The sequence below is a fragment of the Teleopsis dalmanni genome, chromosome X, assembly GCF_002237135.1.
Source record: "Teleopsis dalmanni isolate 2A chromosome X, ASM223713v2, whole genome shotgun sequence".
Lineage (NCBI taxonomy): Eukaryota > Metazoa > Arthropoda > Insecta > Diptera > Diopsidae > Teleopsis > Teleopsis dalmanni.
In genome coordinates this window covers 88,365,432-88,391,760 of record NC_051848.1, presented here as the reverse complement: position 1 = coordinate 88,391,760, position 26,329 = coordinate 88,365,432, and the positions used below count along the sequence as shown (strand labels likewise).

General features: G+C 29.0%; 2 protein-coding genes across 2 annotated transcripts in view; both read left to right on the top strand.

Moving 5' to 3' along the window:
* LOC119689037 overlaps nucleotides 1–26,329 on the top strand; it is a 73,476-nt gene that overhangs the window by 32,806 nt on the left and 14,341 nt on the right. The gene's annotated exons all lie outside the window — the stretch shown is intronic.
* Nucleotides 25,088–26,067, top strand: LOC119689038. Its single transcript, XM_038103770.1, has 3 exons — nucleotides 25,088–25,194; nucleotides 25,259–25,326; nucleotides 25,748–26,067. Exons 1-3 carry the CDS (start codon nucleotides 25,137–25,139, stop codon nucleotides 25,973–25,975), a joined length of 354 nt encoding a protein of 117 aa, XP_037959698.1. The 5' UTR covers nucleotides 25,088–25,136; the 3' UTR covers nucleotides 25,976–26,067.

Genomic DNA, 26,329 nt, shown 5'->3' with positions numbered 1-26,329 from the left:
CACGGTATATTAAAAATGAAAGTATTGAACGAGATTTAGAATTCCCTTAGTTAAACCTGCACTTAATAATATTAGAAAAAATTAATGAAACTATCAACTACGATTTAGAAACTCCACTAGTTAATACTGAACTTAATAATGATAAAAAAGTGTACTACTTAAAGCTCAGCATATTAATATTGGAAGAAAATAATAAAAGTATCTACCGAGATCTGCAAATTCTCCTAGTTCAACTAGAACTTGATAACATTGTAAAAAAAACAATAAAGGCTGACGTACACTGTTACACTCATAATTATAAATATATTTTGTATACGTTCGGTATGTTCGGTATTTCTAGTTTAAAAAGCGATGAAAGTCTATTCATTAATGAAAATTAAGCAACCAGTGGAAGAACATTATCTTTTCCTTAGTGAATGTCGAAACAACACGTTGTTTTCTGTAATAAATCATATATCTTTTATTCTATATAATATAGCACAAGGGACTTAAATGGAGTTGGTTATATAAAATGTATTCATTTTATTTAATATTATACAAACGTTTAATCAAATATATATTTGTAATGATATGTAATTAGTGTTAAAACGTTAGTCTCGTACTATTATTCTGTTAGTCTGTTGATCCATTGGACATGTTCACCCCGAACTCATACATCCAGTTTTAAAATGTCACTCATCTTTGATTTGATTTTTTAGAGAATTTCTGTGATATACTTGACCCAAAAACAACCGGCATAATTTTATCAGATAGTAGTTTTCTGAGATTTCCAACAAATATTTTTAAGAAAACATTGCTATGTGAAACCCACGTTATCTATTTATCTTTTTAACTATTTTTTGGGATAAGCAGTTCATAATTTTCCTTATATTTATGTTTTATTTATTTATTTATTGTTTGTTGTAATTATTATTCATACATTTTTGCAACGAAAATATATTGTTTTGGTGAGCTTACATTTGTTTAAACTTACATGTGTTTAGAACTGGGTGTTTCAATAACCAGTTTTAGGAGAATGGATCTTAAACTATTGCACAAAAATATTATAACTTTATATAAACGGAGTGAACACGACTCCTTTGTTGCGAATGCTAGGTCGGGATCTCATGACATGTACCCATGGTTACAATATGACATTAAGCATAATTTTTTTTTTGAAAACACTCAACACATATCGAGCCTACTTTTTAAGTGTAGGGGCGGTCTTTTTGATCTGAACGGTAGAGAATTTAATACATCTGAACGTGATTGTTCTTTGTGTAATCGTCATGAAATAGAAAATATATGTCATATTACTGGTGTATGTCCAATTTTCCGAGAACTTAGACGTACTTTTTTTGATAAGGCAGTTCTGTCCGCAGTTAAAGTGAAAGTCTTGTTAAACGGTAGCAATATTTATAAACTGTATAAATTCATGAAAAGTGTTTTAAGTTACAGAAGATTATTTTTTAATGAATTTATATAAATAATAATGTGAATACCATATTATGCAACTCCTTTTGTATGCCAATCTGAGACACAACAAATATGTTATTGTCAATTTAGATTTTAAGTAAAATTCTATGATTTTTTGTAAGTGCTGTATGAATTTTTTTTTAAATCAATAAATAATTAATAATAATTTATTTAAATCAGTATTTGTAATATAAACCCACATTTAAAAATTTTTTTATTTTTTTAAACTTATTTGCAAATAGTAAATAATTCAACTGTTTATTATGCATTTACAAGCACAATTACTAGAATATTTGTATCTATGTACCAATGTGTATTATTGAGCTGAGATTGAAGGTAAAAATTATAAATTCAATTTTTCATATAAATATTTTTATGTTAAATTTAACTATAATTTCACTTATATATATTATAGCACTTACATTTTTTTTAATTATATTTAATATTTAATAAAGTAGCTATTTTCATTAAGTTGAAAAGTACGACTTACATGTTTGTGATTATTCACATTCTTTAGTACTTCAGCGATTTCTTTCTTATATTATTATTATTAATATAATAGTATAACAAATATGCAAGAAATTATATTTAACCATATTAATCAGCTTAGTTTAAGTGCCACAATGCACTTCGCATATGCACTTTACAGCTTTTTAAATCGATAAGTGCGCCATAGTTAAAGTGGCAATCACCGCTATATTAAGAAGTCAGAGGCACTTGCAAGCAAGTGCTACTCGTAGCGTTCAGATGTTAGTCATACAAAATAAATTAGATTGTTTGGTGAGAAATATCATTATAAACAAACTCTGTGGTTAAATCACAATTTCATATTTTTTTAAATGAACATTAACTTTTTTTATGGTTCACACTTAACAGTATGAATTATATATTAAACATTGATTGTGGTTCATATGAAAATCAATTTTAGTTTATATGAGTAATTCTTTCTTATTAATAAATATTTTTATAATAACATACATTGGTTGAATAAGACCTAAAACATTATTTAAGAAAGTATTAATAATATTAAACTAATGACACTGAAATCATCATCATTAATATTCTTATTATCATCATTAATAAACAATCTTTCGAATATTACGCTTATTAGTTTTGTTCCATCCTTTACTGCGTCCTTCAATTCAGTTCAGGTGAACTTCAACTTCCTCTACTTATCGAAATTGAAGTTCTTTGCATCTTTTTTTTTTTTGTTTTATTTATTTGCAAATCAATTTTGAACTGTTGATATATAACCAGACCTCCTATGTCTTTAAGATTTTATATATAGTCAGAAAAACTTGCATTACTGCATATCTTCTATTGTTCTTCATTGTCGATATGAGCTAAATGTTATCTAACTTTATTGGCTCAAAAACTACTGTTCCGCATATTCTATGATATCTGCATCTGAGACTCTTAAGATCTTAAATCTAGACATAATAAGTAATATATTTACATTAAACTTTTGTATTTAAAATCGCCAATTTTTTGCTTCTGTTTTTTTAGTTTCTAGAACAATTCATTCATAGTTGTTACTGATTCGCAGATTATGTTTTCTTTTTCACCACTTGTATACGCATATAGTATAGTCTCTAATCTCCTGATACAGCCACTATTTCACAGTTTCGCATTTCTTGCGATTTGTTCTATCATAGAGATAAATAACTGTGTACTTAGTATTAAAAAATTAAATAATATATTTATATTTTAAACTTATTCTTTTTTGCATATTTGTGTGAAGTAATGAATATATGCAAATCGTTATCACTACCTCGTATTAAGTGGTATACACTGGGTTTTCTCAACCGCTGCTCTGAGTTAACATTGTAATTTTTAAGACCGATTTTACAAATCTGTTATTTGCTCTTATAAAACACATGGAATATTTTTCCAATATGCAGTACGTTTTGTAATAAGACTATCTAAAATTTAATAATAAAAGAGCATGTAAAATCTATTCCGAAATCTATATCCAAAAATCAAACTGCGCATATTTTCCGTGACAATCAGACAATTTGAAAACCTTTCAACGTAAAATAAGTCATTGCATACAGATTTCCAGTTGTGTTGTATAAATAATTTAGCAAGAATTAGAGTCGGAAATCACGTAAATCCATGGGGGTAGCCGATTTGCGGTCCAATTTGACTCAACTACTCTTCATTAAAGTTGATGAAGTTCCACTCAATATCTATACTTTTTAATTTACTAACAAAAAAAAATAATGGCACATTAATAGTACTCAATCCTTCACTACATACATTTAACATATATCACATTTGAACAGATTATTACTCCATGTTTCAAATTTTTATAATGAAATATCATTGAATTACTACGGGTACACTGTTAGGGAAGAGAACTTAATCACCAATATATAAACTCGCCTAAGTACAACCATGTATAAACCAAATGTATATAAAGTACTGTACTATTGCAAATGATATATGATCTCTCTTTATTAGCATGACAATGATGTCTTATTTGTCTATTTGAATATATTTTACTTACTCTTCATTCAATCGGACCATTTGCGATTTTATGAAATAAATTGAACTGCAGTAACGTAACATGGCATATATGGCACATGCTTACGGTTAAGTTTTGTTTTCATAAAAAAATGTGCCTAATTAAAATTAATAATATTTATAAAATTCTTTTATAAATTAATGATTTATTTATGTTTCTCCAAAAATTTTATTAGATATTTTATTTGTTTATGTTCATGTTTTAAAGATGAAAGTTCAAGTTTGATTAACCATTTATGGTAGCGATCGAAGCGATTATGTGACAAATATTTCCACTTTCAATTTAAACATCTTTAGTATAAACAAATCTGTTTATATATAAGCGACGACATGTCTTCAAAGTCTAATTTAAAATTTATAGCTTTATAGATGACATAATCGAAATACTTTCGAGTTTCTGTTGTCTTGTTTTTTAGGGGTTCGTGGCAAAGCACACAACAAAAGTACTCAGTAGTAGACTATAGTAGGTATGGTTTTAATTTGCATAAAAAACAAAAATAAAAAATTAAAAGAAAATAAAAGTAACTTTATATATTAATCATAATAAAGTAGTTAACATTATAATCGTACAACGAAAATTTTATAAAATCATTTGATATCAGCAAATCAATGAAGACCGAAGATGTATCTTACAAATCACACCTTATACAAATGAATGACCGAAAAGGTGGTCAGACCACCTCTGTTGAATCTTTATTTTACCAGAACTTTCCAATGAAACTGAAAGATTTATAATACAATAGTAATTCAAATCAAAAAAATAAACCGCAGAACTTACAAAAATACTTATTAAAAAATGTATAGACAGATGCATTCAAGATCTAATCTAATGAGGCAATAGAACATAATTCAATTCATTTCATGTTAGATATGATAGATATTAAATTAAACAATATATTATTATCCAATATTATTCAATATTCATCACTAGTAATTTAAAAATATCAAATTACACATATTAAGATTTTTAAGCTGCATGTACCAAGGATTTAACTCAAAGCCAGAATACGTAAAACAACGCCTTACTTCATAAAGCATAAAATATTCATGAAGCATTTTGTGTATATTGTTGTTTCACCCACAACAATATATACAAATAGCACAGTAACAACTATGGATCAGGTATAATATTAATAAATCAGTAATAATAGAACACATACATGATGGACGTAGCTATCCTAAATATGTCTGGTACATCATACACGTAATTTAAAAGAAACATGAAAAAATCGCAGAACAACAATCACCATAGAACAGTTAAACAACAGTCACTGGATATAACATTATAAATCTGTCCGAAAAAATCCACACAAATATATAAATATATATAATGAAATTTTTCGACTATGAGACTTCTTACATGTGAAGCCTCTTCAGTATTTTATTAATACTAAATTTTAATTCTAACATCTCTTTAGTAAAAAAAAGATTTTATCACACCTATATCCTTCTCTAGATATTCAGATTGTGTTGTTGTTACTTTTGTTTGTTGTTGTTGTAAACTGACTAACGAAATGGATACAGTGATATGAATGGACGTAAATTGTAGGATATAAAAAGATGAACTCAAGTATAGTTACCGAATTGAATATTCACCACAACCAGTGACGTTAGTCCGAGTTTAGATAATATTTAGATAATATAAAAAATGTTTAACTTTTATGTGAGTTGTAGATAAACATATGGTATATGAATATATTAAACAATATTTTAATGGATGATTATTTTTGTATTTGACAACTCATAAGTTTCTCTGAATTGTTCTGCAAATGACTTTTTAAAACCTAAATTGTATCTGGAATTCAAAAAATTTGATATTGTAAATATACAAGAAGCGTACATTAAAATTTCTTCCACTTTTTTCTGTTCCACAGATAAAAGACACAATAATAATAACAATGTTTACTTGCACTAAACGCGTTAGGGATCACGGTCACAGTGCCCTTGTCTTTCGCAAATACTCATAGTCGTCTGTTGATTACTTTAGCTACTTAAAATCATTCTTCTTTGTAATTATAGTGAGTTGCTTTGTACTTCGCGTAAGCAACAATTATCCATTGTACGCCATGGATGCTGGTCTTTAATGAGATAATGTGTATCGCACATTTAAATTGTGATAATTGACTGTCAATCAATTTTGATGTATTTGATACTTTATTCTGTTTACTTCTATTGATACCAGCAGCATGTATGAGTGCAGAATCACTAGAAACATTTTTTTTAAATGATTTATATTATAATGAAAAATGCTCGTATATAATATATAAGTAAATAAGGAAAGAATAGAGTTCTTTGTGATTGCGGTAGTCAGAATTTTTATAGTTGTTGTGTGAAATCAACCAACACAAAACACAAACAGCAGAGATCAACGGAATATTTGTCTACATTTTTACTAGTGGTAAAAAAAATTCATTAATATGAACATTTTTATGAAGTATTAAGTTCAAGTTTTTATAAAAGCTTTTACTAGCACAATTTTATTTACTTTCTAATATTTAAAAACTGCCAAAATAAAAAGTATTTGTTCTACTAATGTAGTTAATGTAGTTGCTACTTACATATACACATATATATATAAATATATATTTATCGACGTCTCTTGGGGTGTATCGTATCAGAGCAATAGTATTTGTAGACACTTTCCAGCTTTTATTTGATAGACAGGTTCTTTTTTAATAACTGTGTTATGACTACCACTGGGGCTTAATTTTTCTTTAAAACTAAAATTTATAAATATTTATAGTAAATCCAAATTAAAATTTTAAGAACACTCAGAAGCAGCTAGTTCTAACTATTCAGTTTACTTCGAAGATATCATATAGAGTTCACAGATTTCTTTAAGTCAAAAATTGAGAAAGAAGTGCTTAAACAGAGAAAACAAGAACAATTTTACAAGTCGTGTTGCTTAAGAGTACCATAAAATAATGAATTACAACGTATTTACTTGTAGGTACTTTCTTGGATTTCTGATATATTTTCCAATGTTAAAATATTTAATACTTTTAACACATTATAAAGTTTATAGATACAATAGTTTATATAAAGTTTGTTGTACAAGTAAATAACACTATTCTCTACTGGAAAATTTTTTTTAATTTTATTATTAAATATTACATCACCATCAAATATAATATCCGAATTAAGAAAAAATATTATATATAATTAAATAATCAATTTATAAGTTTATAAATATTATTTTCATATAACCAGCATAACTGACAAAGTGATATAAGATTAGTTTAAATAATCTGAATTCATTAAAAATGAAGCCGCTTAGAGCCCAGCCGTGTACTTATCTTTGCTATCAAAATTCTATCTTGAATTGGAGTTCTTCATTCTTCATTGGAGTTAGAACATAAAATAAATTCGCAATGCATAAACATAAAATTTCACTTCACATTTTTTTATGTATGGAAGGAATGTTCTAGAACATGTAATGTTCTAATAAAATTTTAATAAAGATCTCCATGTATGAACATTAAATTTTACGTCGCAGAAATTTCGAAATCTTCATCCCCGTTCATATGGATTAGAACCAAAAATAATTCTGTGGTTCACTGACATTTTCACATCCAAAGTGCAAGAGACTTTGCCCCAACATTAGAAACTCGCTTGTACTAGCCGTATGACCCACTGCCTTCCAAGTTATTGATCATTTTATAAAAATGTGCGCTTGATTCCATCTTATAAATAATTAAAATTATGAAAGAAGTTATAAATCTATTTTTATTAAAATCTATTGCGAACATGTTCAAGAAATTGAAATGATGCCCTTATTTTTATCAGATATTGAAGTAGTGGATGCTTCTTTTCTGAACACTTAAGTCTATAGTACGTTAAAATACATTAGATATAGTAGATTAATAAAATTATCTCTATATGATGGTATATGTTAAATAATATGCAAAATATGGGCTTTTTTTAACTAAAAATTAAATTGTACATATTAAAATATATTTTATATTTATTAGATATATATATATAGATATATAGATATATATATATTTTGTATATTAAGTACAATGAAAATATAAAACTTTTATTTGTATATTATTTTCCAGTTTCCCATTTATTGCATATATATATATATATTTATATATATATATAACATAATTATGATTCCTAATAAGAAAACACCGTGTATAAAAGTAATTTGCAATTGCTTTATAAAAATTTTATTTAATGTTTATTTTTTAAAAGTTAATATTAACGCTTACATATATAAATTTAGTTTACCTTGTTTTTCATAAACATATATATATATATATATTTAATTTATAATATTTAATTTCTCCAACTCGAAAATAAACTCATTTCAAAACATTATTCAATGAATGGACTTGAGTTTGCGTTTAAAAAAAAAATCATTTGCATATTGAACTTGCTTTGGAATTTTTTCCATAACAAAAATTTTAAATGAGTGAATCACATATTTTCTCAGTTTTTTTTATTTATACTTAAATTAGTAATACTAAAATGTTTATAATATATTTATTTACTTTGAATGCTTACACGGAGGCGCTCTTTAAATAAAAAATTCAAATGAACTCATCAAAATGTTTTGTCTTCACCTGAAGCGATGATATAGATGACTTAATTCCGTTAGGCTGATTCATATCTGGGATATGACAGCTTTATAACTTGCGTAAGATCAGATTAGAATATTTATCATTTTTGTTTTGGATGTGTTACTTGTGTGACTTTTATATATATATATCGTTATAGTTCGGACATGAAAAAATATTTAATTTTTAGCTCAATTGGTAAAGAACTGAATTTTATTGAACTTATACTATCTAAATACTTTATTATTCTTACGATTATATATTTGATTGGTTTAATTATTTTTATTATTATATTATGAAATATAAAAATTTAATTCAAATTTAGCACAAAACGTATTTTTTCTTCAATATTAATTATATTTGACAATGTTATGCCTCTACTCATAAATATAGAATAATATCTACTTTTTTAGTTTTAGAATTTCAGATGTTTTCTGAGTGAAAAACTTTTTTTCAAAAATATTTAAAATTGCACCCTGAGAGTAGGTTTAATACTTGAAAATGAATTTGCAAGACAACTTACTATTATATTTTAAGTCTAATTTAGGGATAAAGTCGAAAAAAATCGAAGTGTTCACTTAATGGACAATCAAATTTCTTTGTCAAGTTTTCTTGTTTAATTTATTAAAAACAAACCATTTAAATTTATTTTTTTTTTTATTTTTATTTTTTCGTATTGAGAATATTATTTAAAAAAGTTTTGATGTTCGAAAAACATAAGTACCAGACATGCTATTTTAACTCTACCCCATAATTCCTTCATTTATATGATTTTTCAAGCAAGCATCTTGTGCAGAAGTATCTGCCGACATATCTTTACTACTGCTAAATCGTACGTATCTAATTTGTCTTCTCAGCAAGTAAAATATCTGTTCATTATCGTTGTAATCATCATTAGTCATATTATGCAATACAGCAACGAATCTCTTAACTTTCTGTGTTATAAATCCTAAATCAGTTAATAAAGTTTTTCATCTAAGGGTGATGTCACATCACTAAAATATTGTTTCTATAATGTACTTAATAGAATGTCATCTACTATATTATAGCATTCTGCCCCAATAAAGATTTCATAATTAAAATGGGTTCGTTGGAGAAGGACAAAAAATGGGTGGGGGGTTATGAACAAAAGAAATTAGTCGTTATAATGCAAATGAAATCGAAAATGAATTGCCTGAATTGAAAACTTATTAGTCTTTATAAATGGAAACTCTTCAAATTTACCAAGTTTAATGAGGAGGATTTTTTTTGCTAATAATAAATAGCTCTTTGGATCCAGATCTACTTTCGTTCTCTGAGATATGTAAGTGAAAAAATTCATTCCTTAATATTTCTATTTGTAACACATAAAATATTTTCAATTTATTTTTTATATAGTTAAAAGTTATGCATACCATATATAACTTTTATTATTTTACCTTGAGACCTTAATCTTTCCTAAGATCAAGCAAATCCTTGATATAAATCTACGACCGTTCTTTTAGGTATACAAGATTTCATATAAGAGTGCATATAATAGTGTATTCTATTTTAGTAATAGCGTGCTTTTTAAAATTTTTCGATTAGTAATATAAATATAATATTTTATATTGTTTTCTGCATATAAGTTATCGATATTGTAGTTATAAACTATAATTATTAATGTAAGCAATTTTTAGTTATAAAGTTATTGAAAACTAAATCTACTAATTATTAATTTTAAATATTCTGAAACCTTGGTATATCACAATACCTTTATCTTATCATTTAAAACGATATGGATATTAAAAACATTAATTTAATTCCTACTACAACATCGTAGGGAACGAGAAAGCTGACAGTTTAACCTGCTCTGGTGCCTCCATGGATATATCACTGGCGATACCGGTTTTTATTACCCTAGAGACCATTAAGAGTAATACCTTCCTCTACTTTCTGCAACTTGCCAATAACAGATGGAAAGCGCATAGGTCATGTGCGACTTCCAGGTTAACATGACCCGCTATAATAAATTAAATTACCTAAATTCAGCGGAATAGATTTAATCTCTATTCTTCTATACTAAGGTTCTTGAAAGTTATCTAATGGCCTGCCACTGCAACCAACCAACCAACCTACTGCAGCATGTAGAACTGCCTTAGAACAACGTTAGTCCACTTACATTGGATGGAATTTTAAAATGTTAAAAATTCTTTGAAATCCATTATTTTCCAGAATGTCATAGCAAATACATTAAGATTCTTGCCATATGATTGACATTGAATATAATTGAACTTGCGCCACTACAATTTGTCAATCCGAGCCAACAAAGACTACACAATTTTTACGCATTGCAGGCACATCCGAGCAGACAGGCTGATAGACTAATATGTATGCACGTGTAAACGCATGTATCTTAAATGCCGCTTACTCGTACTACACTTTAATTTAGCAGACACTTCTGCTCATATGGTAAGCATGAATGCATGTCATCTATCCAAAATATCTCACACCAAATCATTCATTTATTTTACTAGATTTTCCTTACTATGTGTCTATGTTAGATATTCCTATTGATGGAGTTATAAGAGTTATTGTTAATATTTTTCACAAAAGTGTTGCTGCTGTTGTTGTTGTTATTGTTGCTGTTGTTGTTGTTGACGCAGGTGAATATTAAACTTGAATTTGTCAAAATACAAGAATGAAAATACGATTGTAGACAAAAGAAATTTTCTTTCTATCAACGACCGTATGCATATTGGTATGCTGTTGTGCTTTTGACTGTGTTCACTGTCAATCATAGATTCTGACTTATTGACAGTCCAACATCAAAATTTTATAAATAACGTCAAGAGGCAATAAAACCTATCCAATGTCTCCGCAACAAGTAACCCAACACGCAATACACCATGTGCGATAGTCAAATGCAACCAGAATTTATTATCAAAAAGCTGTGCCGTTTGTCTAGCAGTTGTATGCGTTGCCTTGACTCCCTTCTCAGCAAGACAGCGTACAAAATTAACTTCTATCACTTTGTTGTGCTGCAACGAAACAATCTTCAGCCGCCGAGGAGCGTTGCGTACTACATAAGCTTTTATGTAGAAATGCACCACAAAAGTTCACCACATTAACCACAGAAGTGTCAAATTGACATACATAAACTGCCACCCATTTCTTGTTTTATTTCTACAATGTTGAAGTTTAGCAATTCCCTCGTTCAGCTTGCGTCTGCTGGTGGTGAGTTATTAAATGTCTAACCTTTGAGTTGACAACTCTTGAGGTGCGCTATTGTTCAATCAAGTGTCAAATAACACGTTCAACTTCAATTAGTGTAAAAATGTTCAGATTTCATGCTCGTTATGAAATCAGGTGTATTTTGTCTCAGTTTTTTCTTTAATTTAATTTTTTTTCTTCATTATTTTGTGCCTTTGACATTTAAGAGCTAAGTACGTAATAAAAAATTCACTTAATTTAAAATTTTATAATTTTTTTTTTGTGGTCTTTACACATACAGTGAGAAAGGTGTCTAAAATTTTTCAAAAAGTTTAATACGCTGTAAAATAGGGATATTCAATCTCTCTTGCAAACTCATTGCAAGGTGCACTAAATGCAAATACAAAAACTGCAAAAGTGCGAGAACACCTCTGTTGCAGAATTTCATCATCAAAATGAATCAGCTGTTTTTGCAGCCATATCACATTAAGCAAAGAAAAATAAAAGTCCGCGAACAATGCCGCGAACAAGTGAAATACAAAAATGTATAAATATGTTAATTAAAAATAGTGCTTTTATTATTCTGTCTGAAAGTATTCATATATAACATATAAATTCTGCTTCCTCCTGCAAGAATTATATTTGGAGCAAATCCAAATGATAATTGCATACTCGTACAATGTGTGCATTTCGTGCACCTTGCAAGAGAAAGGGAATACCCTTATTATAAGACGGAAATCCAATAACACCAGTCCATGGACCATATTATTGTCTTTTCATGTTAAACTAACAAAACGTACATAATTTAAAACAATTTATTATTATTAGAAATGATGATAGTACAATACGACCATTATATATAAGATGATATATAGCCATATTGTTCAATCATCGCAGGGAGTGTTTCAAGCTAACCTGGATAAATTCAGGCTATTGACAAGCTTAACAAAGTCTTTTGATTCCATAAAACAGCCCTCGTTCGATGCAAAGAAAATCGAATTGATGGACTAGAATACTTTTCTGACAATTGAAATATACTCACTCTAGTTATTTAGTTAGAATTAAAAGGAGAAACGGATCCTCCTCAAATAGCTAAAGAAGAAGTTTTGAATCGAATTAGAACTAGCTAGAAGCATTTATAAAGGCGAGAGTCTGGCCAACACTAATACTGGAGATATCGCTGAGTGTGTTGAAGAAGGGGACCCCCAAGAACCTAAGCCTTGTTCTAGCCAGGGCTGAACATATACACAACAGTTGCTCTGATGTCCTTTCTTCGAGAATTGGTAAACTGAATTGCAGGAGATACCACAGGGTAGGCCGAGTCTAGCTTCATGCCGTCCTATGATCCAGTGCCCTGTAAAGACAGATATTAACTTAGATACTTCTTATTTGTTTTTGTGTATCAAGTCAGAGGTTCTGCATTTGGAATAGATTATACATGTACCACTTGATCTGACTGCTGAGGTAGTATGAGCCAACTCACTATTACCCTGTCTCAAAAAATGGTCATAAAAAAATGGCATTGCAGGAGATACCACGGTAGGCCGAATCTAACTTCATGCCGTCCTATGATCCAGTGCCCTGTAAAGACAGATATTAACTTAGATTCCTCTTGTTTGTTTTTGTGTATCAAGTCAGAGGCTCTGCATTTGGAATAGATTATCCATGTACCACTTGATCTGACTGCTGAGATAGTATGAGCCAACTCACTATTAGCCTGTTTCAAAAGATGGTCATAAGTCAACCTCCGACTGTAGCTGGCAGTGGCAGGGATTAAAATAAGGGTATTTGTAGAAAAGATATTCACTCTAAATTTAACAGAATTAACAGATGTCAGTGTCTTTTAGTTTCACATTAAAAAGACATAAGTTAACAGATGTATGACTTGTTTAGCAAGCAATAATTAATCGGATGTAATACACTCGTTTCCTGGTAATCGAAGTAAAGTCAGTCTACGTTTGACAGAATTTCATATGTTGTTGTCTTTAAATTCCATATATTGTAGGTAATAGCAAAAACATAGAAAATTTCTATGTTTTTGGTAATAGTATGTAAATGCATGTTCTGTTAAAAAACCAGTAATTAATCTGAACTCAAATCTATTCAAACTAAGGAACCTGTCATTTTTATTCTTTTCTCGAATAAAGCTTTTCTGTCTAGGACTTTTCAAAGAATTTGTATTCAATGTTTCCAACTAATGATATAGTCTGATAAGTTATAGTTTTGTGAACCACATTATGACATTCCATTTCTTGAGTTTATCAGCTATTTCGTTACCATTGACTCCCTTATAATCAGCTATACAGACAGGTGTATTTTATTTATAATAGCCAACTCTAATAATTCTAAGGTTCCCTTACTATTCGTATCATAATTTTTGCATTTTTAGATAACAAAAAGATATGTACTTCTGCCTAAAAAACAGAAGGAAAACTGTCCATAGGAAGGTTTTTATTAAATCTGTTTAAATCCGTTTGAATTTTCATTAATCAGTAAATCAAATACACATATCGAGGGGCTATATAAGATCCCGTTTTCTATATTTCTCTTATCGCTTCCCACACTTTTCTTTTCAGTTCAATTTTACGCCAACAAAGCGGTGTTGTAAATTTCAAAACATATGATATTCGCATGAATTAGCAGTGAAGACTATATAATGGATGCATTGAGTCGTCGTATCAACGCTCTGTCATTTGTCATGAGATCACGAGAGTTATGTGTTAAACTTTCATTTTAATTAGTTCTACTTTATTTTTTTATTAGAAATGTTTATTAAAAAGTTTTTTTTTTTTTTGTAAAATCTCCGTCCTAGCGAGATTTAGCGAATATGTTGCAAAATATACAAAAACGGGCACTTTAAAAACAAAATATTCAAGGACTGGATCAAGCGTTGAGTATGGGATCTCACTTCGATGATATAACCACAGAATCGTTTAATTGTCATTTGCTCGTTATATTTTTTCATTTTATTTTATTTTCGTTGTTTAGTGCAAATTTTCCTGTGATACTCGTATCTACCTACATCTGTAGCTATGGAGCACGTTCCAACTTTTAGGGACAATCTTATTGAATAGTAAAATAAGACATTGTATTTTTTATGATTTACAATTTTTGAAGTGTAATACTTTGAAGTTCATGTAATTTTTGCAATGCAAATCCTGTCGTCTATGTTAAAACTATAAATTAGCTGACAATGACACTAAGATGGTGACAGTGCGACTAGACAAAAATAACTAAATTCCGAGTACTTCGTAGTTTATGGCAAAGTTTCTGTCTGCTGCATTAAAATGTTAGCTACTGATATGATTTGAGAGTAAAACACGGACTCAGGCATCTTGTGTCCTTTTCAAAAATAAAATTGGCAAACTGTGAAACTATCAAATGAAACGAAAATATAGGATGGCAATGCATTTTAAGCAATTGTGTATGATTAAAATGTCTTAGAGGTTGAATTGAATGTCTAAATATTATTTAAAAAAACATTCAAAACAACAGACACTATTTTTTCAATTTTAATCATTTTATAATATACATTTGATATGTTTCTAACTAGAAATTTGTTCAAAGCAAATGGCGTATTTCGTAATACCGTGGCCCTTGCAGTACTCTAAATTATCTAATTTAAAAGTCCAGGCAAAAATTGTAGATATATCATTTACAATATTCTGTACTGACGATATCGTCACTGATTGCATTTCAACTCAGGTATACTATAGGTCGTAACATTAGTATTACTATTAACGTTACATTAAAATTTTGTATTAAGAAACAAATTTTCGGATATTTCTGTATGCTTAGGCAAATTTTTATTTATACACATATTATATTTATTATTTTAAATTTAATATCTTTTACTTTAGAGTAATAATATTTATATAACATATTCTTACTTTTTAATATTTGCATTCCTCATGTGCACTGAAATGAGTTTCCCACGTTTTCATATTTTTGCCTTGCATAAATCTCAACTCTGCACACTTTAGATATTGTGAATTCGTATAAATGTATACAGACTTTTATTTATTTATTTTTTTATATTTATTCTTGATTTCGACTCTGCAATCTACACAAGTATCTTTGTGGATTGTTTGTTTGTGTTTCCAATATTCGATTATGTAGGTCCCGCCTACCAGCTGAGTAGGTTAATCCCAACAAATGTTTCTGTGTGACTTCCAAATAAATTACATGTGTTCGCTGTCACTTAGGCATTTAATGATTTTAATGAGTGTGAAATTGTTTTAAAATTTTTTGCCATTTAGGAATGGAAAATTGTTGAAAAAAAATAAAAATTTGCCGCAAGCTATTACCGAGAGTACGTACACATTAAAGATAAAGGTTGTCAAAGGCTGCGTTTGAAACTGTGAACCCTATTGTTCCCGACATATTTCCGTAATATGTGAAAACATCCGAAATATATATAACGAAAATAAATACAAGTTCTTTGTTATTTATGTAGAAAGGTCTTTTGGTTTCCTTATTTGTATATAAATTTAAAAAAAAATGTTGTTAGGGGTTTCACTTAGATGCAGAAACTGAGCTAAACTGCAAATATCTTACTTGATTTCGTGATAACGCTTATCTAAAATTAAATAAAAGATAACTTAATAAAACAAGTAGTATTAGAGCTTATTGCACAAACAAGATAAATAATAAAAATAATTTGTCCCTTAATACTTTAATGTATTACTTATAGATATTAATCTTGCATATTTTAACAACTTATCAACAATAAACATACGACAATATTATGCGCATTAACTTAATTATCTGGATTAAATGTTAAGTGTATTCACACTAAACTTGTAAATAGTGCTTTAGTTGCAGAATCTGCAGTAAAGAAGAGAATAAAAGAAATAACTAAACTTTTATTATACCTGGCAAAATTACAACATCACATCGCCAATTTAGATGCTTCAAAAATAATATCCGTTATCGACAACCCGAGTAAACGTTAACAAAACCTCGTCCAGCGATAAAAAAAACTGCCTACACCAATATCAACCAACCAGGTGATTTGATTTGATAGCTGATGGATATATTTTATATATTAAATAAATCAATATCTTACTTTTCAATATTTTTGAAAGTGTAGTCAAACCTTTATTGTTTTATCTCAAATATAGCACTGAATCTCTAAAATGTTTAATCCCTTTACAAACTAAAATAATTCTCTTTATTCTATGTCATCAATACATTTTACTATTTATACTATTTTACTCACACTTAGTTAATTAGCCTCACTTCTTTTACTATGTATCGGTGCTAGGTACATTTCAAGCCAATGTTTCGCGATCGCTGCCACCTCTCTGGAAAACTTTAAAACAGTCCTTGCTTTCTACGAATATTATTTGGTGTCCTGGCAAAATTTCCCGGTATATGTATTTTAATACTCAGTATTTTTGTTAGATACTCTATAAACAAGTTTCCTGACCATCTTTTAGAAATTTAAAAATGTTCTACATTATTCAACGCTCTATTCTTTCTTTTCTACTCCATCACAATTTCTACAGAACTCAGATTGATTCGGTTGCATATCTTGGAATCACTGCCCTGTTAAACTTTAAATAAATATAGATATGTATCACTTATCTTATAGCAGAATGATATCAATATTCTTTTGATCAGAGCTGAATCATGTAGTTCTTGCGATAGCACATATATCACCATTTTTCCATTTATTATTCGTATAAATAATAAGCATTATAAATACCATATGTTATTCATTAATTGTACCACTTAGTGTGATTACTAGCTAAATATAACATACACGCTGGAAAAACTTAAGTAATTTATTTTATTGTAATAATTATCACAGATTTAACAATTGTGTGGGTCTTACAAAGTGATTCAATCAAAAGTATTCATATTAACACTTCAATCATATAGTTTCATACATAAAGTCCCCGTGCTTAGTTTTGATAACTTATATACAGATAGACGGATATCACTAATTCGATAGCTTCTCTACAATAGAATATTTGATTCAAGTTGTGATATTTTTATCATTACTCATACAGCTATTTGATATCCTAACAGTGACTCCATAAAATTAAAGCAATATTGATTTTTATGGTATTACTTAACACACCTATTGAAATATATATGTATCTATGATCTTATGAGCATAAAACTACTGTTACCAATTTAAATCAAAATCCGTTATGAGAATAGGAAACATAGCTTTTCTATTAATACTTTGCATATTTTAATTCACTTTCCAGTCTCCTCTCCAAAATCATGGTCGGTACGCCAAGCCACCTAGATCCACTTTAGTCCCTATCAAATCCTATCCAGCTTCATTACAATTTTTGAATTTCTTTCATAACTTTAATTTGGTTTGTACCACAGATCGATTTTAGATATTATCTTAGCACACCGAATGACCAAAATAGTTTTATAGATTTTGGTTTATAGAAATCTGAATTTTGGCTGGCTTACAATAGTACTCTTCCATATTTCCCGTCTATAAAATAAAATTTCCTTTAAATTTATTATGAATACTCAAATTTTTCTAGTAGTGAATATATATTTTCACTAAATAGATGTACTCTTTGTGTTATTGATTCTAGAAATCACATTCTTATCTACTTCGCCTTTTTTTGTTGTTATGCTTTCGGGGTACTTGTATGTTATTGATTAAACACTTTCTAGCTCATCGGTTTCTAATCGAATGAGAAGAGGGAATGCATATTCCTGCTTATGATTTTGCTTTTTTCATGACTAATTTCTAGGCTGGTGTATGTCAAGTATACGTTGAAGGTACTTGGACTACTCTAGACTTAAATATATATTCAAAAGTAAACAAACGTTATGAGCATGATTCAAATGTTCCCTCTTTCCTAAAATGAGTTCCTGTTAAAACTCATTTAAGCTACCATGATCTGGAATCATGTATTGCACCATTTTATTTATACTATATATTTAAACCATTATGGACGTAAACATATACATGGAAGCCATAAGTAATGTCTACATTTTCTCATACTCTTCTTTATCTAATAACTATATTGAAGCAGTAAAAAAAGAATTATCTTTATCTAAAATAAGTTCTAAAAACCACAGCCTTTTATTTTTAAAATACCCTGCTAATTCATCTATCACTAGTTCGTAGTGAGGGATTTTTGAAGTAGACGAAAGAAATCTTTGTGTCTTCTAACCTTATGTAGAACCTTATATATGTAGAAGTAATATTAGTATAAGTACCTTTCATAAAAGCAGTAATACTTTTCCAGTTTATAATTATCCACTATGAACGTACAATATATCAACACTTAAAATACCTAAGGGTACACGGTTCATAAATGTTTTATGCCTCGGAACAATTTTATACTAATCAAAATAAATTTATTATTATATTAATTTTAATTATTATTGATTAATAATTAAAATATATTAAAATGTATTTTTGATTATCTATTGAAATATATTTATGAAAGAACCAATAGTTTTTTTTCAATTGAATTTGCATTGCTACTGTATTGGTTTTAATGATGTTTGTTGTTTATGGCAAATTTGACTAATTTATTTCACAATTTAATAACTAAAGTTGAGTACTAATGTATCTGAAAAATACTTTTTATATATACTGTTATATATACTGTATAAACTGTAGCATTGCACACTTCACTGATTTTTGTTTTCATTTGCTACTCTAAACCAACAAGTGAGAATCGCACGAATTATGGTTTTGTGGGTTGGTTTTGATTCTAAAATGGCAAAAGGCTTCGATATTTTAATTTTAATTTTAAAGTTATTGTAAATATTAATGAGTTGAATAAATAATTTCAAATCAAAAAAATACATATATGTATATCAATAAATAGGAGATGAAACACATAATTATAAATATTTACGAGGGAGTTCTAATGGTGTTCTGTTTCAAGCTTTATTTGGCACTGCTCACTGATGTGTAATGCAGCCCAAGGCATTTAAATATGCTTGATTTCCCTAGATACAATTTTAAATCATATCAGAGCATACGCTTATTTATATATTGTATAAAAATTTTTTAATTGAAAATAATTCAATTACAATATTCCAGCTAGATACTATTTTCAATGAATTTATAATAATTAATTTTTGCAATAAATTTTGTTAATATTTACTTTATAGAGTTTATACAAAATATTTTTGTTTTGAAAATGTCAAACTGCATTTAAATACGCGTAAAAATAATTTTCTATTGAACGTTGACAAAAAAAAAAAACAAGATTGTTTTTAATTAATGGAAATTTTTGACTGAGCTCACAGCTTTGACGTTTTTGACGTACTTTTTTAATTTGTTAATTTACTACTTTAATTTGTACTTAAAGTAATACGATTAAAGCTTTAAACCTAATTTTGACTCAATAACATTGCTCGTTTATTAATCGAATTTGCCCAATTTTCCCCAAAACAAGAGCAATAGGTTTTATGTTTCATAAACACTTGTCACCGATAACTATATACCACTTTTATACTTCCAGCTCGGAAAGTACCCGGATTTTGTAAATAAAACACACAAATTAAAATTTTATTCCAAATTTATTTTATCTCCTTCAAAATATGCTCCTTCTGAAGCGATACACATATGCCAACGCTTAACCCAATCTTCCATACACTTTTCGTAGGCCCGTTCCTTCGGTGAATTCTCTTTTACCGATTCAATCGACTCTAAACGCTTACCACGAAGGGGCAATTTGAGTTTCGGGAACAGGAAAAAGTCGCACGGATGCAGATCTGGCGAATATGGTGCCTGAGCGATGACAGTGGTACCGTGTTTGGTCAAAAAATCGCGTAAAAATCGCTGTAAAAAAAGTAATTCACAGAAGGCGCTCAAAAATCATACCATATGTCAAGAAAGGGTGTATCAACATAACAAAAAAAAATTTTTGAAAATAGTCTATTACTTAAGGAGTAGTTAACAAACAACAAAATCCGGATACTTTTTGTGGTACATCTACCAGCAACTGTTACTAAGTTATAAAACTAAAAACCAACACCAATCACTTTTCGCTGATAATCATAAGCAATAATATCGCATACAGAGATCTTCCAAAAACAATCACCTTCCTAAACCAAGCACCTTGGTTTTAAAATCTAGAATTTTCATCCAGGTGTATGGTAGGAAAAATGGTACAATAGGTCTCTTCTGGCCGCAGTACCGGCTGTTGAGCAATTTTCACGTCTACTCTTTAATGGTAGGAAAATGGCACATAAGCATTTCTTAGACATAAGATGGAGCTGGACTAGTACTAAAACTAACCAACTTGATATAACTAATTAAATTAACTGATAAATATCAGAAGAAAAAAAAAATTAAACAGATTTACATTGACTCAACAAAACGAATATTAAAAACACTTGTAAGGCAAATAGAACAACACGAACCAAGCACATACCTGATTTTCACTATTTTTCTAATTTATATTATTATCTATTTGTCGAGCTATTATTAGACAAAGACCAAATAATAGATAAGGAAAGAACATACTATATAACAAGAGTTTAATACCTACTTGGAAGTATAAAATAAATGCAGTGAAGTTGCTTCTTTTTATTTTAAATCCATTTTTTAAGCACTTTAGTACCGCTTTGTCACAGCTAATCTTATATTCTAAGCCAGGCATAATGCTAAAGAGCTTATGTTAGGTTAGATTATACATTTTGTGTGAAATTTCAAAAACAACAACCTTACATGCAAAATGCATTTTATATTTTCGTTTTTAAAAATATTAGGCACGCCGTGTGAGTTAATTTTATATTACATATTTTCAAAAATAAAAGTTATTCTTGCTTTTTATGTTTTTAACGCAAAAATAACAGTTGTTTTGCGTTTTAAAATAAAAAGCAGAGTGTAAGAGTTATTTGTGCGTGAAAAAATAAAAGGCAAATAATAATAATTATTTTTGATATATAACATATTTAATTATTTTTTGAGTTTTATTTTAAAATGCGAATGATAATAGTTAACAGGTGATTTTTATTTTTTAATAAAAACTGCTGCGATCGCAGCCATAATGTCATGGCACATACATCAAGCCATATTCTCACTTTCTGTTATTACTTATTTGCAGACTTTCATCTTTGTAAAATCACAATGAAGCAATGTTATTAACTCATCTCAACTCTGAAGATAAGAAAACTGTAACTATCATTTCTGTCCAAAAGCTGTAAAGAAGACGACTTATCTAATCTCTTTGTAGATATTTTCTGCTCGTTATTGAAATTCAAAGCAATGAAGTTTGAACTGCAAAGATCAACACTTTATAACCAAATGTTTATAATAATACTTATATTTTCTTTTTTATTCTGGATTTCATTTATTCGAAATGCTAAAACAATTCTGAGTCTCTGTTTGCAATGCTTTAAGTAGCTTTTGAATCTTGCATCTTCTGTGATTACTTTGACATTGAAATTATATTAATTAAGTGTTCTTTAAAACTGAAATCATTTTCTACACTATGTTGCTTTGGAGATTCTTAAATTTGTAAGCATTATAATAAAAACTATTCTGTTAGTTTAACTAACTAACAGAATAGTAGAAAATAAATTAAGTAAGTAAATCACATAATTGCTGAATTTTATTACACAAAATTGCAGTAAAACTAAAACTCATTAAAATCCGAACCAAGTTTGTTCACCTCACCAGCTACCATGGAGCACTTAGACAGGCTAACATCATTAAACTTTTGCACATAAGCATGCATCACTTGCTGTAAAGCTCATACAAGTGCTGGTGATGGCATTAATAAATTAAATTGATGAGCTAAGCTGATGCTTTCCCAATCAGTGCACAGATACCAAAGGAAGCTGCAGTTCAATTTATCTACCAGTCGGTTAGGTTGCATGCAATTAAAATTACGTATATAAATCCTAATGCAAATATCCTTCTGATGTATCGCAATCACGACTAATGCTGTTAACATAATTTGTACGAGTATCAATGCCAAAGTAGAGTGTACCCGACTAGGAGAGTATCTGTATTTGCTATTTGCTACGTGTTTAGTGAGCAAAAATTTTAAATTAATTTGGTTTGTGGTTTTTTATCGATATGCCTTTGAATTTATTATAAAAAGATATTTTATATGCTAAACTCTACAATCAAATTATTATAGCAAGGATAACTTTAAAACCAAATGAAACTGATTTATAAATTATTTTATGTTATAGTTGGTTAGAGTTGGTCTTATTTGAATATGAAATTACCATATAAAAAAGAAATGATTGACTTTTATGCTGTTTAAATAGTTATATTTAAAATAACGAACACTACATAAACTTCAAGAGATGAACATTTTTTAAATAATATACCACATTTGTACTTAAGCAACGTATTTTGTTAGGGACGAAATGGTGTTAGTTAAGGACTTAATGTCATATGACCAAAAATCTATTTGGAATGGAAAAAGGATGGTATTAGTAAGAAACATTTTAAGTCCGAAAAAAAAAGTTGTTTACTCAAGTAAATTTTTGGGTCGATCATATAACTGTTACAGATATCGGGAAATATCCATTCTCATTAGTCTCTGGAAAAAACTGTTGGTTTAGTTGTACGTATATAAGAATCTATTTTAGTAAGATATTATTTATGTAAAAACAACTAAAAAAAAAAGAAATTAACTATCAAACTGTTCAAATTTAAAGTGATTGAACATTATCTGATTTACGATTATTTTTGATTTATATCTCGCCTTTTAAATCAAGTTCAAAAGTTCCACAAGATAAATGCAATTGTAAATTAGTCACATAGCTTAACTCACTCCAACCTAAAGGATACAAAACCGAAATGTATCTGATAAAGAATGACAACTCAGGGTGGGTGGCTGACGAAAATTGCAAAGCAAAACGCTCTATTTTGTTTATTTTTATAAAATTTAATAAAAGATAAATGAAAATATGCGAAATTTATTTTGGTTCCATGTGCCCATCTCTACCATGAATGATGATCTTCAAACGGCCAAGGAGCTATCGCACGCTGCTCGCAAAGGGCTTCGCGGTAATTTGGCCCATTCTAGGCTTAGTGCTTGCTGCAGACGATCGACATTTTTGTATTTTTTATTAGACAAAGACCGAGAATAACCCAGACCGGGTTTATATCCGGTGAACATGGTGACCACTGTGTTGATGGAATAAATTGCAGAACGTTGTTTTTCAGGCATTCTTGGTTGACGCTTGTTTTGTGCAATGGTGCTGAGTCCTCTTGCAACGACCAATACCAACGACAGAAATGCTCATCTGCCCAGGGCCTTAGTGCTCCCTCTTGGACGTTCATATTTACCCACGGTCGATGAACACGACGGGGTTTTCGATTATTAAATATGGACTCAATCTAGATTTGCTCTCGATCTGTCAAATTTTATTGCCCAATCGAATATTTTTAGAGTAATCTAACATTATTGTAGTAGTGTTAGTTGGCATCCGACTTGTCACAGGGTTTTTCACTGGACATTACTGAGTAAAAAAAATATCTATTGAATCTAGGTATAACACATTCTATGCCATTGTGATAGTCTCAGACTTCGGTACATATTAACTGCCTATCCACTTATAACGGAATTTGGCAGCATGCCTCCAAAGGACATAATAACAATTTTAACTGTTACGCGCATATGGAACTTAACTGGGTTTGTCAAAATAATCCTCAAAGGATACAAAGACGTGGTGACACAGTTCCCCAACCCGTTTAAAATCTATCTATCTATCTATTTGACATTTAAATTTTTCATAAATATATGTATCGAATCAAATCTCCTTTAATTTGTCAAATCAAATAAAATAACTTTAATTTTCTGGGTAATCTTGCTACTTTGACAAAATATTTAGAGTGATTTAAATTAATCTCGGGTGTTAATTATTTCGCTCAAGATTTACTAATCAAAAATGAAAATTGCACTTAAAATGAATATTGATTGATGAAGTTAACCCAGAGTTACGAATCGAAAATGGCATAAGAATAAGTGTTCATCATAAACAGTTTTCATTAGTCTTGTCGCTCCCAAACGGATTCGTTACGAAAAATAATGAACTATTTTTCATCTATTTAGTACACTAAATTTCATCTTTCTAGCTGTCATAGTTTTTATTTAATATATGAAAATGTGAAAATTGACAATGGATCAACTTTGAAGAGGTTCCGGAGAGCCGATCTCTACTGGTTCAGCAAAATGTCAAGTTTTGATTAGCTAATTTCTATTTTGGGACACTGTGTAGCGTGGTCGTTCGCAGACAAAAAAGTCAGTGTTTAGGATCATCCGCTTCGGTTTGTGACTGATCAACAATTTACAATTACAAATAAAACATAGTTGTCATAAAAAAATTTTCGAAAATTCTAAAATTCTAAATGTGTATAGTAAAAATTTATTTACAATAAAACCTTTCTAAAGGAAACGCATTTCATTGCTCACAGAAATTTTGTGCTCTAAATTAAAGTTACTTAATATGCATAAGCGTAAAATATTGTGTCGTCGTAAAGCTGCTATCAAGAAAGCACAGTCCAGTAAGTTTAGTCTTAATTAAATCTAAAAAAACAACTATATGTGTTTATATATTATGTTTTATAGAAAAAGGTCGAAAAATGAAAAACGTTCCGGATCCGTTAACTATCGAACGTTCTGAATCTTCTATTAATGTAAATCAATATAAATATTTCAGAAATGTGTTTCTTGATGGTGCATAGCAAAATTCTAAATTTTTCCACTTAATACTGTAAATCACAGCCTTCAAAACATATATTATTGCAATTGTTATTGAAGGAAATTAAAAAAAAAACATTTTAATAATAATTATCTGAACAGTTAGGATGTGAATACAATAAAAACTCTATTGAACCAACCATTCAATATCTCCAGCTTGTCTCCAGTTTTCATTATGCAAAACACGTTCTTTTTGACGAGCATCTATGATCTATCGACGTTCATTTAAGACAGGTTTTACTGTGTATACACCATAAAAACATATAAATATGATAACGGATTTCTATGCACCAGAAAGCGGATCTCTTTATACTAGTATATACAAATATCGATAATATATAATACATTTTTTTGCAGCTACAATCTATTCAACGTAATACTACCAGTGCTGGAAATTTGCGTTTGATGCGCAATAACCATTCCAATTATTTTTTTAAGGGTAATGCTGTATCAATGGCTATTGCTATACACCGTCACCGTCAACATACTCACAATCCACGTCACAGGCTTTCTTGGGTGTCTTACATGTGCATTACCTTAACCATTGCTGTTTTTCTTGCCCACTTACTCTCAATGCATTTATAGCTTTATATTTGTTGTCTTTAATCCTTGTAGTAGTAAAAACGATTATATGATTTAAGATTTAGATGTAAAAATGAATGTTTTGAAAGTACGTAGTAACAAAATTAATTTGCTTTAATAAAAAAAAGTTTTTCTTTATAAAAATCATTTTGTATTTTGTATAATTGTATGATTGTATAACTGTATGATTGTTGCGTGAGTGATATGTATCTGTGGCTTTTTTTTTAAATTTAAAAATATTTGGACAAATATGTCATATATCATTGCAGACGATTTTTAATAGATTTAAGAACTTAAGTGTTGCGAAACACATATGAACCCTCTTCCGGAATTATGCACCCCTGCTTTACACCGATT

Coding starts and splice junctions, on each gene's coding strand:
- LOC119689038 (XM_038103770.1), top strand. CDS start 25,137: ATGCATAAGCGTAAAATATTGTGTCGTCGTAAAGCTGCTATCAAGAAA. Junction 25,195..25,258: donor TATCAAGAAAGCACAGTCCA/GTAAGTTTAGTC, acceptor TATGTTTTATAG/AAAAAGGTCGAAAAATGAAA. Junction 25,327..25,747: donor GTTCTGAATCTTCTATTAAT/GTAAATCAATAT, acceptor ATTTTTTTGCAG/CTACAATCTATTCAACGTAA.